The sequence below is a fragment of the Oncorhynchus keta genome, chromosome 20, assembly GCF_023373465.1.
Source record: "Oncorhynchus keta strain PuntledgeMale-10-30-2019 chromosome 20, Oket_V2, whole genome shotgun sequence".
Lineage (NCBI taxonomy): Eukaryota > Metazoa > Chordata > Actinopteri > Salmoniformes > Salmonidae > Oncorhynchus > Oncorhynchus keta.
The window spans coordinates 14,737,244-14,756,367 of record NC_068440.1 but is presented as its reverse complement, the minus strand read 5'-3'; the positions used below and the strand labels follow the sequence as shown (position 1 = coordinate 14,756,367).

The 19,124-nt window shown below is 44.4% G+C and overlaps 1 protein-coding gene across 1 annotated transcript; it reads left to right on the top strand.

Annotated features, from left to right (window-relative positions):
* Positions 1-1,361: 1,361 nt before the first annotated feature.
* Positions 1,362-19,036, top strand: LOC118399461 (protein mono-ADP-ribosyltransferase PARP10-like). Its single transcript, XM_035795560.2, has 12 exons — positions 1,362-1,934; positions 3,260-3,435; positions 3,668-3,910; positions 5,521-5,751; positions 7,438-8,495; positions 8,778-8,993; positions 12,130-12,256; positions 12,469-13,132; positions 13,433-13,842; positions 14,038-14,171; positions 14,269-14,443; positions 14,667-19,036. Exons 2-12 carry the CDS (start codon positions 3,261-3,263, stop codon positions 14,963-14,965), a joined length of 3,732 nt encoding a protein of 1,243 aa, XP_035651453.1. The 5' UTR covers positions 1,362-1,934; position 3,260; the 3' UTR covers positions 14,966-19,036.
* Positions 19,037-19,124: the final 88 nt, after the last annotated feature.

Sequence of the window (19,124 nt, the reverse complement as noted above, 5' to 3'; positions counted from 1 at the left end):
AGTGATTTAAGCCTAAAGGTTGATCAAAGTCGTGAAAGCTTATCAGTGATGCTGAGGTTTGAGAAAGTCTTGCTGAGAAAAGTACAGATAGGATTCCTTAGTTTCAATGTCAGAGAATTTGTCCCATGTGCACTATGGTGTTTTAAATGATAAAGAATGGGACATGTAGCTGCTCAGTGTAAAAGAAAGAAAATATGTGCCAAGTGTGGAGGGGCACATGGTTACGGTGAATGTGGAAACAATGTGAAGGTTAAGTGTTGTAATTATGGGGCAGAACATAAGTGCAGCATTTGTTGGATGCCATGTACAGAGAGATGCTAGAGGCTCAGAGATACGGGATCAGTCATGATGTATCGAATGCAGAGGCCATAAAATAGATTGATAGAACTACAGTGTGGACTGATGGAGCTGACATGGATGTACCTGTAGTAAGTGGACCTACTGTCTGGGCTGGTGCTTCTGATGGTCCTGGCAGTGTGGAGGCCCAGTTCAGAAATCTTGTGCTCGTGAATGTGCGGTGTCAAAGGACTTTGATAATCAATGAAGTTGACTTCATAGCTTTTATTGGTAAGGTTATCAATACGACTCGGGTTGAGGAAAGCAGAAATGCCAGGTACAGAGAGATGCTAGAGACTCAGAGATACGGGATCAGTCATGATGTTTATTGGTAAGGTTATCAATACGACTCGGGTTGAGGAAAGCAGAAATGCCAGGTACAGAGAGATGCTAGAGACTCAGAGATACGGGATCAGTCATGATGTTTATTGGTAAGGTTATCAATACGACTCGGGTTGAGGAAAGCAGAAATGCCAGGTACAGAGAGATGCTAGAGACTCAGAGATACGGGATCAGTCATGATGTTTATTGGTAAGGTTATCAATACGACTCGGGTTGAGGAAAGCAGAAATGCCAGGTACAGAGAGATGCTAGAGACTCAGAGATACGGGATCAGTCATGATGTTTATTGGTAAGGTTATCAATACGACTCGGGTTGAGGAAAGCAGAAATGCCAGGTTGAAGGTTATTGTGGAGGCGGTAAAACAGATGGGGATAACAGGTACATGTTACTGATAAATGGTTATTGACATGCTGAACAATCCTAAGGGCGCAGTGTTTCAGCATGATATATAACTTTAATAGGGTAGGGGAGAGGTTTTGTGGGGAGGGGGGAGGGTTTGGTAGAAGTTAAGGATTTATTTGGTTTAGATAACTTAATACTTTTCTTTATGCTAGTACAAAATTGGGCAGATCGTGATTGATCGTACATTCCAGAGCAGTAGGTGGCGGCATGCACTTAAACCATTGTTTTCGGACCACCGTGATATCATAGAAGAAGAAGAAGTTGTTAGATATTCAGGTCCCGCTGGGCCGCAGGGAAGTGAAGTCCTTGATCAGGGCAAAAGGGCTTAATCTTTGGCAAATGGAGTGGGATATTAGTAGAAAGGGGAGGCAATTTTTATTGTGTGCTCTGGTCATTAAAGGAAGAGATGGGGTGTATGGGATGTAGAAGAGGAAGTTGGGTGGAGTAGACTACGGGTTGGGAACACAGATTTGAATGCCACGTTGTGGATGGTAGGGAGACATGAAACAGGTCTGTGGAGTGTTTAGAGGAGGAAATGGTGTAGCATGTGTTGATATTTTGTGAACTGTATGATGTAGATATTGTGTGAAAGGGTTGGAGAGGCTGGATGGGGTTTGGGTGGTGTATTGGTTGGAGGGAAGTGGTGTCAAGTCTCTTTCACCTTCTTCGAGGAACAGGAAAAATGAAGAGAATTTAATGTATGTAGGCTGTGTCTGTCTTCGCAATCCAGTACAGTAGGTGGCAGTGTATGCACCTTAAATTGTATGCGACCCGCCAACCCAATCCCAAAGAAGAAGAAATAGCCAATGAAGCCATTTCTGTGCGTCGTGATCTGAGAATGCTTGTATTCCAGGTAAGTTTTTCCTTTAAACTGCGAATAAAGGTGTTTCAAAGCTAAGGGCAAATTCATATTTATACCCAGCGAGAGTTATTATTCCTTTATGTAATTGTGCCATTTGCTCTTTGTGCTACTTGCGATGTTGTGCGCCGTGGATAGTTTGTTTATATTTCATCGAAAATGAGTGACGTTACTAATGTTCATAAAGTCCAACACATTCTATTATATTCAGCAATGTATTTGTTTGATTTTTATTTAAGTCAACTTAACTCCTGACTTTTGTAGCCAAGTAGGATACATTTTGTGATCAATGCACATTACACAATCAATACACACCTGGCTGTATGTGTGTTCATACTAGCCCTGTCTGTGCTGGCTATGATACGTACACTACATAACCAAAAGTATGTGGACACCTGCTCGTTGAACATCTCATTCCAAAATGGGCATTAATATATATGGAGTGAGAGAATTTTGTACGGTATCATGTACACGTTTAAAGTAGCCTTTAGGGCCTTCCGAGTGGCGCAGTGGTCCAAGACACTGCATCTCAGTGCAAAAAGTTTAAATATTCTCAATGAAAGATTTGTAAAACACAGTATTGTACAATAAAAGATCCCAGCATTTTGATAAAGTACAGTCTCTTACGAAGCGTATTGTCGATGAGGACATTTGAAGCTTATTTTGATATTTGTATTACACCACTCCAGCTGATGCTTGGCATTGTGCATGATGATTTTAGGCTTGTGTGTGCTGCTGCTCGGCCATGGAAACCCATTTCATGAAGCTCCCTGACGAACAGTTATTGTGTTGAGGTTGCTTCCAGAGGCAGTTTGGAACTCGTGATGTGTTTTTCAGCACTCAAGGATCTTGTTCTGTGAGCTTGTGTGGCCTACCACTTCGCGGCTGAGCCGTTGTTGCTCCTAGATGTTTCCACCTCACAATAACAACACTTACCAGTTGACCGGCACAGCTCTAGCAGGGCAGAAATTTGACGAACTGACATGTTGGAATGGTGGCATCCTATGATGGTGCCACGTTGAAAGTCACTGAGCTCTTCAGTAAGGTCATTTTACATTTACATTTAAGTCATTTAGCAGACGCTCTTATCCAGAGCGACTTACAACCTGGTGGTCCCGGGCTCCACTGCCAATGGTTGTCTATGGAGATTGCATGACTGTGTGCTCGATTTTCTACACCTGTCAGCAACGGGTGTGGCTGAAATAGCTGAATCCATTAATTTGAATGTGTGTCCACATACATTTGTAGATGTGTGTACTTACACCTTGTACTTTGCAAGTCAATCAATCCCATTGATGATTCCTGTGCCTGTATGTCAGGATGTCTGCTGAAAGCCAAGAGAACCGGACAGTGGAGGTGCTGGGAGTACCAGAGGAGGTGGAGGATGAGCTGTTGTATTTGTACTTTGAGAACAAGCGTCGTTCTGGGGGAGGTAATCTGGTGTCTGTGAAGCTGGAAGGGAGCCGCGCCTTACTGCTGTTTGAAGAGGCGGAGGGTAAGAATGCATTCAGTCGGTGTAATTATTGGGATCTGATGTGTTTAAGGCCAACAAGTTTCACATTATGAACCTACACATCATAATCAGATTTCCTTTCTTTATCTGGATCCACACAAGTCTGATGTCTTAGCAACAACTAGTCATCCTGTGGTCCACAAATTCATGATAATATTGCACCAAAAAACAATTCATCCATGGCATGCTGATTATGTCTTTGTTTGATTGACAGTTGCATCAAGGGTCCTGTCTAAAAGAGCACATGTCCTGAGCAATGCTGAGCTGACCGTGAGGAAGCCTGCGTGTAAGGATCCACGGAGGCTGCTGCTGCGGGGGGTTAACCCATCCAGCTGTCAGGAGCTGGTGGAGCTGTATGTAGAGAACATGATGGGGATGGACATGCACGACTACACTCTATACCCCTCACCTGGCAGGGACCTGGTCCTAGTACACTTCCATCAGGCCTTCAATAAAGGTTTGGGGTTTTCCTATTAAGTTGAATCCCCTAGAGTCGATTTCCGCAGTCCCTAATTAGCATAAATGTATCTCCATAAAAATCTGCCAGTTTAAGCAAGAGAGATGTTTTTTTTTTTGCATCGGGTGAGCCTCAATCCACCGCATCCACCGATGTCGCACTTCCACATTTGCGGTTAAAGGTGACAGAGCCAGAGCGGTGTTTGTTAGACCATGAGACCAATGTTCCATCTAAGCTGCGGCAGGTACGCAGCTCACCGGAACTGCCATGCAGAAGAAATATCAGCCCGTGCCAGAGTAGCACTAAACTTTCTAGAGTTTTCCCCCTTAGTTAACGCTATAAACGTTTCCCTTTACTGTGTAAATTCTGATCGAATTAACGCGATTGAATTATTCACTTTCAATGCAACATATCGAAACAAAACTAACTATGCAAGAGATTTTTTAGGCAGAACGCATCTGAGTAGGATTGTATTGACACGCTCGACTCAGCCTGAACTCCACACAGACCGGTGCGACATAACTAATCAGAACTGCAGTAGGCCTATATGCAAATAAACCATTGCCATATATGGATCTGTGCCATTCACTTTGAACTGGACTGTGTTTACAGTATGCGTAGACGCGCTTGTTTTGAGATCAAAGCTAAAGTTGCATGTAGCCATGTGCAGGGCCGGTTCGGTCCTTGCCATTCTGCCGCCATAGGCGAGACCCAAAAATAGCATGAGACATCCAGAAAATTGGTCTTCTCACAAAATTATCTCTAGCGTCCGAACGGTTTGACCTAGAAACTATTATGACCCCTCTCGGACAAGAGTGACTTGTCTGAAGTCTGTACTGCTGATCTGGTCCTTCTGTAGCTCAGTTGGTAGAGCATGGCGCTTGTAACGCCAGGGTAGTGGGTTCGATCCCCGGGACCACCCATACGTAGAATGTATGCACACATGACTGTAAGTCGCTTTGGATAAAAGCGTCTGCTAAATGGCATATATTATTATATTATATTATCTGCCAACTTCTGTCTCTAGTGTCTGAACATTTTGGGCTACATGTCGGTTGTGTTGCTATCGGATGACCGCAGTCCTTACAAGACTCATCGGAAGGTCCCCCGGATACCAGTTCAAACATTTTTATGGAAGTATACTGAACAAAAATATAAACGCAACTAGGGCTCAGCGGTATACCATATTTTACAATATACCGGTATTGATGCAAAGACCGGCTAGAGTTTTTACTTTACCTTCCATAAAGGAATTTCAAGGTGTGGTTTGTTAAATGTGATACACAACTCCGGCGCTTATAATGTACGTTTTCTATAGTTCTGTCATCTCTCCCTTCTGCTGCTGCTTAATGCTGCTGAACACACAAAGCAACGCCCCCTGTTGCTCAAGGAGAGAGAGGAGTTGCTCGAACACAGTCACAAGCACACCTCATTCAGGGGAGTTGAGCCCCCCCCCCCTTAAGTATCATCACAATCCAACCCTAGATGATAAGTAATTGAGGACAGCTCATGATCTGGGAAACAATATAATTACAAATATATTGTAATTGGCTATGCTTTTGCATACGATATAGTTAATTTGTGAATTCTTCCTTATTTTGCATGCACAGACTTCCAGAAGCTTTGCTCAAAGATCTCTAAGAAGCCTCTGGATGGAGCGCAGATCGCTCTGGAACAGATCGATCAAACTGACTCCATCCTAATGGAGAACGTGCACCCCAGCATCACAGCAGACGTGCTTACTCTGTACCTGGAGAGCCAACGGGGCGGGCGCCTTGAAGTTAAGGAGGTCACCATGATGTCAGAGGGGGTTGCCAGGGTCTCCTTCCTGGACTTTGACTGTAGGTTTAGAAATGTTTTTATGTACTGTATCTCTACCGACTGTTTGTTTGGATGTAAGTTGTTAAGGACGTCATCCACAAGGGCTTCATCTGTTTGTGTACAAGCGGTTACATTTTAGCTGTTGTATCCATTTTTAAAGTAATTATGTTAGATTTTGTAACTACCGGTCAAACGTTTTAGAACACCCACTCTTTCAAGGGTTTTTCTTTATTTTTACTATTTATTTTAGAATAATAGTGAAGAATAATAGTGAAGACATCACAACTATGGAATAACACATATGGAATCATTTAGTGACCAAAAACGTGTACAACAATAAAAATATATCTGAGATTCTTCAAATAGCCACCCTATGCCTCGATGACAGCTTTGCACACTCTTGGCATTCTCTCAACCAGCTTCATGAGGTAGTCACCTGGAATGCATTTCAATTAACAGGTGTGCCTTGTTAAAAGTTGTGGAATTCCTTTCCTTAATGTGTTTGAGCCAATCAGTTGTGTAGTGACAAGCTAGGGGGGGAATACAGAAGATGGCCCTATTTGGTAAAAGACCGAGTCCATATTATGGCAAGAACAGCTCAAATAAACAAAGAGAAATGACAATCCATCATTACTTCAAGACATGAATGTCAGTCAATCTGGAAAATGTTAAGAACTTTGAAAGTTTCTTCAAGTACAGTCTCAAAAACCATCAAGCGCCATGATGAAACTAGCTCTCATGAGGACCTCCACAGGAAAGGATGACCCAGAGTTATCTTTGCTGCAGAGGATAAATTCATTGGAGTTACCAGCCTCAGAAACTGCAGCCCAAATAAATGCTTCACAGAGTTCAAGTAACAGACATCTCAACATCAACTGTTTAGAGACTATGTGAATCAGGCCTTCATTGTCGAATTGCTGCAAAGAAACCACTACTAAAGGACACCAATAAGAAGAGACTTGCTTGGGCCAAGAAACACTAGCAATAGATATTAGACAGGTGGACATTTGTCCTTTGGTCTAGAGTCCAAATTTGAGATTTTTGGTTCCAACCGCCGTGTCTTTGTGAGACGCAGAGTAGGTGAACGGATGATCTCTGCATGTGTAGTCCCCACTGCATTCTTCAGCGATACTACATCCCATCTGGTTTGCGCTTGGTGGGACTATAATTTGTTTTTCAATCGGAAGATGACCCAACACACCTCCAGGCTGTGTAAGGGCTATTTTACCAAAAGGAGCGTGATGGAGTGCTGCATCAGTTGATCTGGCCTCCACATTCCCCTGACCTCAACCAAACTGAGATGGTTTGGGATGAGTCGGACCGCAGAGTGAAGGAAAAGCAGCCAACAAGACTGTTGGAAAAGCATTCCAGGTGAAGCTGGTTGAGGAATGCCAAGAGTGGAAAGCTGTCATCAAAGCAAAGGGTGGCTATTTGAAGAATATAAAATATATTTTGATTTAACACTTTGGGTTACAACATGATTCCATATGTGTTGTTTCATAGTTCTGATGTCTTCACTATTATTCTACAATGTAGAAAGTAGTAAAAATAAAGAAAATCCCTTGAATGAGTAGGTGTTCTAAAACTTTTGACTGGTAGTGTATGTCAATGCAACATAAAAGCTAGAAAGCCGGGTTATAAAGCATGCAAATTCTATGCAGCTGTTGAATGCATTTTATTCCCTTCCTTGTTATTGCATCTAACAGCAGTGGAACGTGTCCTTAAACAATCACATAAACTGGAGGAGACAGATCTGACGGTCAGGCCTTACTTCTCCTTCCTCCAATCAGAGGACAGCTCCTCCTCACCCCTGACCTCTCTCCTGACCTCTGTGAATGGAACATCAGATGGTAGCACAACGAACACACATCAGACATATAGTGGTGGTCAATCACAGACTGATTCTCTCCCTGCAGACAGTACCAGTGACCGTTCTCAGTCCTCTCACAAGGCTACCTCTGAGCCTCTGGTCCCCCCTCTGTCCCCCCCTGTGTCCCAGGCAGCAGCAGCCCAGGGAGGCATGGGTGACCTAATTTCGATCCCAGAGCCCATGTCTAGTCACATTTCCGTCCCAGACCCAGTGAAACTCACCCTGCTCCAGGCCAGTCCCCTGCCCCAGAGCCTCCAGCTGGCCCACCAAGGCTGTAGCATCCAGATCAGGGAGGACGGGGTCCACATGGCCGGGCCTGACCAGCCAACGCTGGAGCAGTTGAAAAACGCTGTGTTGGAGTTCCTTGGGGGCGTGGCCCAGGCTCATCTCACCTTTGACCCAGAAAAGGCCCACTTCCTGGCCAAACAGGAAGTGAAGGACCGGCTGCTACAGACGTTGAAAGAAAACGGGCTGCCGTCCATGTACACCGTGTCGGACTGTGTCGTCATGGTAACGTCTCTGTCTCCCAGCTTGGTGAGCCAGGCATGTAGCATGTTGAAGACTCTGCTGTCTGACTTCAGTATCCCTGTGGACAGAGCGTACGAGTGTATGCTGTATGCCCAGGAATGGACTGGCTTCCTCCAGTCTCTGACTCTTTGCTCAGCTAAGGTGTCCGAAAGAGGACAGATAGATGTCCTGACTCTGAGAGGGTTGGAGGAGGAGAAGCAGGCTAAGATAGTGGAGTTCCTCAGTACACCCATTGAAACGGAGGCTATCATCTCTATGGAGCCAGGCATGTTGAAGTACATCCAGACCCACCATCATCAGCTACTGGCTGATATGAACCAGGTGTCTATCTTCCCTCTAGACGCACATGGCGTCTGTGGACTCAGAGTAGGTGTTTTACTTTTTAGAAAAATCATAAAAGCATGCATTGTATTATATAAATTCAAGACAGTATATGCTGTAATTCTCTCATACCCTTTTCACTCTCCCGAGTCAAGCTGATCTATACTGGTTACACATGCTGGAGAGGACAATATGAAAAGAAAATCTCAGCCAGTATAGTACGGCTAAAATGTGCATGCTATCGTGAAAAGGGTATCGGATGTCTTGGTAAATGGCCTTATAAACCTTCCACCTCCTTTTAATCATCCATGTGACTGTGATTGGTAGATCCAAGGCAATGCTGCGGCATGTCAAATGGCCGATGAGGTTCTGAGGGGCGTGGTGTTGTCCACCGAGACCAGAACCATCACGGTGAAACAGACGGGCGTGGCGCGGTTCCTCATCCAGGAGGGGGAGGGGACCAGCATCCTCAGGGAGATGCAGACTAAGTTCCAGGTCTACATAAACATGGAGAAGGTGCACTGGGAACCCCTGGACAACGAGGTAGTTGGCTCAATGATAAAGACATTAATATAGACTGTATCATTACTAATTAACTAGCGAATGTGGTAGCCAAATTGCAATCTGCACAGAGATGGGGATTTGTTTTCTGTGCCATGGATTTGTTCCTTTACATTTGATAGATTCTTTAAAGGTTTGCTGTATTTTTTTATTGGGATAAGTATGGTTAAAGACATGCTCTGGAACTTTTGTAACTACTAAGTATTTCTTTAAACCTCCCACTTTGAGCTAGATGTGTAGTTGATACATGCATAATCTACACTGGACAAAAATATGAACACAACATGCAACAATTTCTATGATTTTTGACTGATTTTATATGAATTGTAACTCCGTAATTAAAATAACTTCATCAGGCCCTTGTGTATGGACTTCACATGACTGGGAATACAGATATGCATCTGTTGGTCATGCAGTGCGTCACATCTCCTTCGCATAGAGTTGATCAGGCTGTTGATCGTGGCCTGTGGAATGTTGTCCCACTTCTCTTCATTGGATGTACGAAGTTGCTGGATATTGGCGGGAACTGGAACACACTGTCGTACACGTCGCTCCAGAGCATCCCAAACATGCTCAATGGGGTACATGTCTGGTGAGTATGCAGGCAATGGAAGAACTGGGACATTTTCAGCTTCCAGGATGGGTGTACAAATCCTTACAACATGGGTGCTGTGCATTATCATGCTGAAACATGTGGTGACGGATGAAAGGCACGACAATGGATCTCAGGATCTCGACACGGTATCTCTGTGCATTGAAATTGCCATCGCTAAAATGCAATTGTGTTCGTTGTCTGTAGCTTGTGCCTGCCCATACCATAACCCCACCACCATAGGGCACTTTGTTCACAACATTGACATCAGCAAACCATTCGCCCACACGACACCATGCATGCTGTCTGCCATCTGCCCGGTACAGTTGAACTGGGTATTAATCAACGAAGAGCACACTTCTCCAGCGCGCCAGTGGCCATCGGAGGTGAGCATTTGCACACTGAAGTCGGTTATGACGCCGAGCTGCAGTCAGGTTACTAAGAGGGAAGTAAACCTATTTGAGAAATAAGCTGTTTGTGCGTACGGAACATTTCTTGGATCTTTTATTTCACCTCATGAAACATGGACCAACACTTTACATTGCTTTTATATTTTTGTTCATTGTATGAACAGAATTAGTGTCTTACCACAAAATCCCTACTTTGAAAGGGCCTGTTTTTCCAGAAACTGCTGAGTCATTTTCCCCCACGCGGGCCAGCCCCCCTAGCAATTCGAGTCCTAGCCAATGAGCTTCAGTCCCTTGCCATTTTGAGTGACAAATAGCAAGATGCACAGAGAGCAATAACGTGGTGGATATATGACATACTAAACCATTTTTGAGGATCAATTTTGGGTCATGAGTGCTACTTTGAGAACTACCGGCTAAAAGGTATAAGTACTGGATAATCTCTTTAAGCCTATGGTGTATTTCAGAGATATATGTATTAGTGCATTCGGAAAGTATTCAGACCCCTTGACGTTTGTTACGTTACAACCTTATTCTGAAATTGATCAAATATATATTTTTCCTCATCAATCTACACATAATGACAAAGCGAAAATATATATATATATAATCCCCCCCAAATAAACTTATTTACATAAGTATTCAAACCCTTTGCTTTGAGACTTGAAATTGAGCTCCGGTGCATCCTGTTTCCATTGATCGTCCTTGATGTTTCTACAACTTGATTGGGGTCCACCTGTGGTAAATTCAATTGGTTGGACATGATTTGGAAAGGCACACACCTGTCTATATATGGTTCCGCAGTTGTTGTTTTTTAAAATTTAAATATATATATTTTTTTACCCCTTTTTCTCCCCAATTTCGTGGAATCCAATTGTTTAGTAGCTACTATCTTGTCTCATCGCTACAACTACCGTACGGGCTCGGGAGAGACGAAGGTTGAAAGTCATGCGTCCTCCGATACACAACCCAACCAAGCCGCACTGCTTCTTAACACAGCGCCATCCAACCCGGAAGCCAGCCGCACCAATGTGTCGGAGGAAACACCGTGCACCAGGCATCCTTGGTTAGCGCGCACTGCGCCCAATTGTGTGTCGCCCACAGACCTCCCGGTCGCGGCCGGTTACGACAGAGCCTGGGCGCGAACCTAGAGTCTCTGGTGGCACAGCTACTGCGCCACCCGGGAGGCCCTCTGTTCCACAGTTGACAGTGCATATTAGAGCAAACACCAAGCCATGAGGTTGAAGGAATTGACCGTAGTGCTCTGAGACAGGATTGTGTCGAGGTACAGACCTGGGGAAGGGTACCAACATTGGAGGCCCCTCAGAACACAATGGCCATCATTCTTAAATGGAAGTTTGGAACCACCAAGACTCTTCCTAGAGCTGGCCACCCGGCTTTGGTCAGGGAGGTGACTAAGAACCCAATGGTCACTCTGACAGAGTTCCTCTGTGGAGATGGGAGAACCTTCCAGAAGGACAACCATCTATGCAGCACCTCACCAATCAGGCCTTTATGGCAGAGTGGCCAGACTGAAGCCGCCACTCAGTAAAAGGCACATGACAGCCAGCTTGGAATTTGCCAAAAGGCACCAAAAGACTCCCAGACCATGAAAAACAATATTATCTGTTCTGATTAAACCAAGATTGAACTATTTGGCCTGAATGCCAAGTGTCACATCTAGAGGAAACCTAGCACTGGGAGACGGATCGAGGGAAAGATTAATGGAGTGAAGTACACTTGACGAAAACCTGCTCCAGAGCACTCAGGACCTCAGACTGGGGTGACGGTTCACCTTCCAACAGGGCAACGACCCTAAGCACACAGCCAAGACAATGCAGGAGTTGCTTCAGGACAAGTCTCCCCAAACACAGGTGTACCAAGCTTGCAGCGTCATGCTCAAGAAGGCTGTAAATGCTGCCAAAGTTCCTTCAAAGTATTTACGTTTTTTTAAACCTGTTTTTGCCTTGTCATTATGAGGTATTGTGTCGATTTGATGAGAGGGGGAAAAAATGTCTTATGTTACAATGTGGAAAAAGTCAAGTGGTCTGAATACTTTCCGACTGCACTGTATTGTGGTATGTATGTTGTGTATTCTAGTTTTGTCATCTCTCTACAGGACATCTTTGAGGCTGCGTGGAATATGACGTCCCATCTGAGCTTCCAGAGAAGTTCCTTACAGGCCTCAACATCAGTTCTGACTTGCACTATCCAGACTTCCAACAGCCTCTCAGCTTTAGACAGAGGTGCATACTTTCATTTTACTCTTCTCATATCAATCAAATGTATTTGTAAATCCCCTTTTACAACATTTGTCACAGTGATGCACAGTAACCCATCCTGGACTCTAAAGAGCATATGGAAGCATAGTGGCCAGAATAATGTTCAGAGAAGGTAGTTATTCTGTTGGGATTGTTGTTTTGCAATTCCTCACTGAAAACCTACGTACTGATCCCAGGTCGTATAGAGGAGGCAAAGAGGCTGTTCTCAGCCATAGATGAGACGGTGGACACTGGCCTCTCCGGTTTGACCGGAACCACTGACATGGAGGAGGATCTGTTTCCGGCCGAGAAACCCATGGCCCCGAGCTCTGACCAGGGCCCAGACAGGGACAGCGCTAACGTTGAGGTGGAGGAAGAGGCTCCACTGCCCCTGGTGGAGGGAGGGGATAGTGACGATGTGGGTGCTACTGCTCCTGTGGTGACTCAGGATGGAGAGATGTCTCAGGCCATGCAACTCTCCACTACCCTGGAGGAGGAGGCGCAGATGTCCCTGGCCATCCAGTACTCTATGGAGACCACCAAGAGGTCCCTGGCTGACGAGGAGGAGGAGCTGCAGAAGGTTCTAGAGCTGTCCAGGAAGTTGACGAAGATGACTCGGGATGATGTCGGTGCCATGCCTACCGCTTCCCTCCCTACTGCTGGCTCCCACCTCGATCAGGCTGTCCAGGTATCTCTGCAGGAGGCCATTCAGTCAGCCAACTCGGCAACAATCTTTGTGTACGCAGGCTACAGTTGTGACCTGGTCAGAGTGGACATTGCCCTGAACAAGAGGGTCAGTAATAAACAGCATAAGGAGAAGCTAGTGCACCGCAGCCTGAGGAGCCTGTCTCCGTATCACAGGTACGTGTGTGTGTGTACAGTTCTATGTATTTTATTTGTGGAAAATCTATATTGAATTCAGTTGCATTTTTCCCCGATTTTGAGTTCAATATCATATTGGTTTGGTAACTCTGAGAGGGTTTTGTGCATGCAGAAGCAGTCATGTATGCTTTTTACAGAATAGTGTAGGTTAACAGGAAGAATACACCTCTTACGATATGCCTCGCTCATATCGATATTAAACAATATCATATGGAATTTTCAATATTGGTGCCCACCACTTTTTGAATTGTTTCATTGTCAATTAAATCAACCAATCAGGTGGTGCCTGGACCTCATCAAGAGGAAACACGCCGTGGAGGTCACCATCCAGGGAACTACGGCAATCATCTCCGGGTTCAAGGACTTTGTTACCGGTGCGATGCCGGACATGAAGCTGCTGCTAAGGAGGATCTCCACAACGATGTCAGACGCTGACATCCTGCGGACAGTGCAATGGGTGTGGCACGACCCGGCGTCGTCAGGGACGGAGACCCCGTACGCTCCGGAGGCGACAGTGTTCATGGAGAACGCCTGGAAGATGAGGCAGGAAAAGATCGACATCCTGCTCAACAACCTGCCGCACATCATCAACTTTGCGAAGATGCAGGAGTACAACGTGGCCTCTGGGAAGTCCGTCACCATCTCTAGGAAGATGCTGAGCTCCGATGACGTGTACTCGGAGATGCAAGGTAAAAAACTTAGCAAATACTGTATGTGAGCTTATTGTTATGGGGGGGAGGATAAGAATTACATTTGTGAGATGCTATTTCATTACTGATGCAATATCCCTGTTATTTTAATATTAACAAAGCTATTTAATGTTGCACCGTTTTCCTTCAAGCTATATTGCACTTTTGTTGTTGCGATATGTTTCTGTTTTTCAGATGAGGACTACAGTCTACTGTCCAACCTGCCTGAGACGTCCAGAATGAACAAGGATTCTGATGAGTTCCGGGATGTTGTGAAAGACTTCTACGACTCCATACAGGAGTTCCACAACGAAATCCGAATCATTAAGGTATGTGGTATCTATCGACGTCTACAGCAGCTAACCATTAACTTCATATTGTATCAGTGATGTCGGAGTCCATTGCTCTGTTAATCTTATTTCCCAGGTTGAGAAGCTGATGAATAGGCTCCTGTACAACCAGTACAGACTGAAGAAGGCTAGTATAAATCAGAGTACCACTGACCCAGAAGTGGAGCGTACGCTGTACCACGGCACAAGCGAGACCAGCGTGAAAGAGATCTGTGTTCATGGCTTCAATAGAAGCTTCTGTGGAAAGAATGGTGAGGCCTTCTAATGTAAAAAAAAAGGCTCTAGTTCATCAGCGTTTTCATTTCATCATTATTTTCATTGTAGAAGATGTAGACTGTTGTAGTAATGTGGCCTCTTTTGTATATGCTGTTCTCTGCAGCCACTGTGTACTGTCAAGTGTTCTACTTTACTCATTTGGCCTATTGTATCTCTGTCTGTAATAATTTGGCCTCTCGTTGTTGTTTTTCTCTGCAGCCACTGTGTACGGTCAGGGGGTCTACTTTGCTGTGAACTCTGCCCTGTCCATCCAGGATCAATATTCTCCCCCCAACGCAGACGGACACAAGTTTGTGTTTGTGACCAAGGTGCTGACTGGGGACTTCACTCAGGGCAGTCACTCCATGAAGACGGCTCCTCTGAAGGAGAGCTCTGACATGCCCCTCCGATACGACAGCGTGGCAGATAAGACGGACAACCCCTCTCTGTTTGTGATCTTCAACGACACACAGGCTTACCCTGAGTATCTCATCACATGTCAGAAGATTCACCGCTGAGGGAGTGGGAGTTGAGTGATAACCAAAGAACTGTTTGGTCAGTGTTTTATTTGTTTGTTTTCTCCGTGTTGAGAAAAGAGGATTCAAATCCAATTTTATTTGTCACGTGCGCCGAATACAACAGTTACAAGCACTTAACCAACAATGCAGTCTTTAAAAAACAAACACACAAAAAGAATAAGAAATTAAAGTAATTAAAGAGCAGCAGTAAAATAACAATAGCGAGGCAATATACAGGGGGTACCGGTACAGAGTCAATGTGCGGGGTCACCGGTTAGTCAGGTTAATGGAGGTAATATGTACATGTAGGTAGAGCTATTCAAATGACTATGCATAGATAATAAAAAGAGAGTAGCAGCAGCGTAAGAGGGGGGGCAATGCAAATAGTCTGGATAGCCAATTGATTAGATGTTCAAGAGTGTTATGGCTTGGGGGTAGAAGCTGTTTAGAAGCCTCTTGGACCTAGATTGGCGCTCCGGTACCGCTTGCTCTGCGGTAGCAGAGAACAGTCTATGACTAGAGTGACTGGAGTCTTTGACAATTGTTAGGGCCTTCCTCTGACACTGCCTGGTATAGAGGTCCTGGATGGCAGGAATCTTGGCTCCAGTGATGTACTGGGCCGTATGCACTACCCTATGTACTGCCTTGTGTTTTTATTTTTTTATTTGACCTTTATTTAACCAGGCAAGTCAGTTAAGAACAAAATCTTATTTTCAATGACGGCCTAGGAACAGTGGGCTAACTGCCTGTTCAGGGGCAGAACGACAGATTTGTACCTTGTCAGCTCTGGGGTTTGAACTCGCAACCTTCCGGTAACTAGTCCAACGCTCTAACCACTAGGCTACCCTGCCGCCCAGTTGCGGTCCAACAGCCGAGCTGTTGCCATACCAGGCAGTGATGCAACCAGTCCGGATGCTCTTGACTGATTAATGGGAATTCAATTTGAAAAAGCCTTCTGAGAATATACTGTGTATTGTGTTTGTGATAATGCCCAGGAAGCAGGTATTTGGAGGATATATTGACACGGATGTTGTTAGGCCAGAGACTAAGTCGAGCCAATATCCAGTGCATTCGGAAAGTATTCAGACCCTTTTTCCACATTTTGTTAAGTTACAGCCTTATTCTAAAATGGATCAAATAAAAACAATCCCACTCAGTCTACACACAATACCCCTTTATTGACAAAGCAAAACAGGTTTAGACTTTTTTCTTTTATACAAATGTATTTAAAAAAATATGTGAATGTGATTTACATTTTTTTAAAGTATTCAGACACTTTACTCAGTACTTTGTTGAAGCACCTTTGGCAGCGATTACAGCCTTGAGTCTTCTTGGGTATGACGCTACAAGCTTGGCACCCCTGTATTCGGGAGGTTTCTCCCATTCTTCTCTGCAGATCTTCTCAAGCTCTGTCCGGTTGGATGGGGAGTGTCACTGCACAGCTGTTTTCAGGTCTCTCGATTGGGCTCTGGCTGGGCCACTCAAGGACATTGAGACTTGTCCTGAAGCCGCTCCTGCGTTGTCTTGGCTGTGTGCTTAGGGTCGTTGTCCTGTTGGAAGATGAACCTTCACCCCAGTCTGAGGTCCTGAGTGCTCTGGAGCAGGTTTTTGTACTTTGCTATGTTCATCTTTCCCTCGATCCTGACTAGTCTACCAGTCCGTTCCACTGAGAAACATCCCCACAGCATGATGCTGCCACGACCATGCTTCACCATAGAGATGGTGCCAGATTTCCCCCAGAAGTGATGCTTGGCATTCAGGCCAAAGAATTCAATCTTGGTTTCATCAGACCAGAGAATCTTCTTTCTCATGGTATGAGTGTCTTTTATCTGCCTTTTGGCAAACTACAAGCGGGCTGTCGTGCTTTTTACTGAGGAGTGGCTTCCGTCTGGCCACTCTACCATAAAGGCCTGATTGGTTGAGTCCTGCAGAAATGGTTGTCCTTCTGGAAGGTTCTCCCATCACCATGGAGGAACTCTGGAGCTCTGTCCGTGACTATTGGGTTCACGGTTACCTCCATGACCAAGGCCTTGTCCCCCGATTGCTCAGTTTGGCTGGACGGCCAGCTCTCGGAAGAGTCTTGGTCCTTCCAAATTTCTTGGGGACCTTAAATGCTGTAGAAATGTTTTGGTACATTTCCCCAGATCTGTGCCTCAACAATATCCAGTCTCAGAGGTCTACGGACAATTCCTTCAACCTCATGGCTTGGTTTTTGCTCTGACATACACTACCATTCAAGAGTTTGGGGTCACTTAGAAATGTCCTTGTTTTTAAAGAAAAGCAACAATAAAAGTGCATTAAAATAACATCAAATTGATTAGAAATACAGTGTAGACATTGTTCATGTTGTAAATGACTATTGTAGATGGAAACTACTGAAAACCCTTTTGCAATTATGTTAGCACAGCTGAAAACTGTTGTCCTCTGTCTGCCTTTATACTTGTTGAGTATCTGGAGCATCAGCATTTGTAGGTTCGATTACATGCTCAAAATGGCCAGAAACAAATAATTTTCTTCTGAAACTCGTCAGGCTATTCCATGAGAGAATTTGCCAAGACTAGGGAAGATCTCATACAACGCTGTGTACTACTCCCTTCACAGTATAGCTCAAACTGGCTCTAACCAGAATAGAAAGAGTGGAATGCCCCGGTGCACTACTGAGCAAGAGGACAAGTACATTAGTGTCTAGTTTGAGAACGACCCCTCTCAAGTCCTCAAATAGCAGCTTAATTAAATAGTGCCAGCAAAACACCAGTCTCAACAGTGAAGAGACGACTCCGGGATGCTGGCTTTCTAGGCAGAGTTGCAAAGAAAAAGCAATATCTCAGACTGGCCAATAATAGATGAAGATGGGTTAAAGAACACAGACACTGGACAGATGAAGATTGGAGAAAAGTGTTATGGACAGACAAATCTAAGTTTGAGTTGTTCGGCTCACGAAGAACATTTGTGAGACGCAGAAAAGATTCTGGAGGAGTGATTGACGCCATCTGTCAAGCATGGTGCAGGCAATGTTATGGTCTGGGGGTGCTTTGGTGGTGGTAAAGTGGGAGATGGTACAGGGTAAAATGCATCTTGAAGAAGGAAGGCTATCACTCCATTTTGCAATACCATGCAACGCCAACAGGACAGTGACCTAAAGCACAGCTCCAAACTGCAAGAACTATTTAGGGAAGAAGCAGTCAGCTGGTATTCTGTGTATGATGGAGTGGCCAGAACAGTCACTGGATCTCAACGCCTTTGAGCTGTTGTGGGAGCAGCTTGACCGTAAGAAGTGACCATCAAGCCAATCACATTTGTGGGAGGTGCTTCAGCAAGCATGTGTTGAAATCTCTTCAGATTACCTCAACAAATTGACAACTAGAATGCCAAAGGTCTGCAAGGCTATAATTGCTGCAAATGCCGGATTCTTTGACGAAAGCAAAGTTTGAAGGACACTATTTCAATTAAAAATCATTGTTTATAACCTTGTCAACTACATTTCCTATTCATTTTGCTGTGTGTGTGTGTGTGTGTGTGTGTGTGTGTGTGTGTGTGTGTGTGTCTTTCCAAATCATGCCCAGTCAATTGAATTTACCACAGGTGGACTCCAATCAAGTTGTAGAAACATCTCCAAGGATGATCAATGGAAACAGGATGCATAAGAACACCCATGCCACTATATCCTCCGAACAGCAGCTCCTCTGGTGTTGGCACTTAATATGCGTCTTAATCAAATTTTTGTAACTTGTGTGTTTACGACGCTACTGTTTATTTCTAAGACAACACTATAGCAGCCTCCTACTGTACAATGATTACAAATACTCATTCTTATCCATATCAATAATATGATTGTAATGCATGCGAATTAGATGAATGTAATAGTTTGGAACCATATTGTTTCCAGTATAGTTTGATGTTTATAATCAGTGTATGTATGCATTTAACTGGTAATATGTCAGGCGAAGCCAAATAGTTACTTTACTTATCATGTTGCCTTAGCTTTATCTTGGCCAGGTCGCAATTGTAAATGAGAACTTGTTCTCAACTTGCCTACCTGGTTAAATAAAGGTGAAATAAAAAATTAATAAATACGTTTTATATTTATTTTATTCCCTCTGAGACATGGTGTTTACTTTTACTTTTTATTTAGTAAAAAGGTGGCTGTAATTGAAGCTTT

Excerpts from the sequence above, each read along its gene's own strand:
- LOC118399461 (XM_035795560.2), top strand. The coding sequence starts at position 3,261 with ATGTCTGCTGAAAGCCAAGAGAACCGGACAGTGGAGGTGCTGGGAGTA. Across the intron at positions 8,994-12,129 it reads GGGAACCCCTGGACAACGAG|GACATCTTTGAGGCTGCGTG; the intron begins GTAGTTGGCTCA and ends ATCTCTCTACAG. Across the intron at positions 14,444-14,666 it reads AAGCTTCTGTGGAAAGAATG|CCACTGTGTACGGTCAGGGG; the intron begins GTGAGGCCTTCT and ends TTTTCTCTGCAG.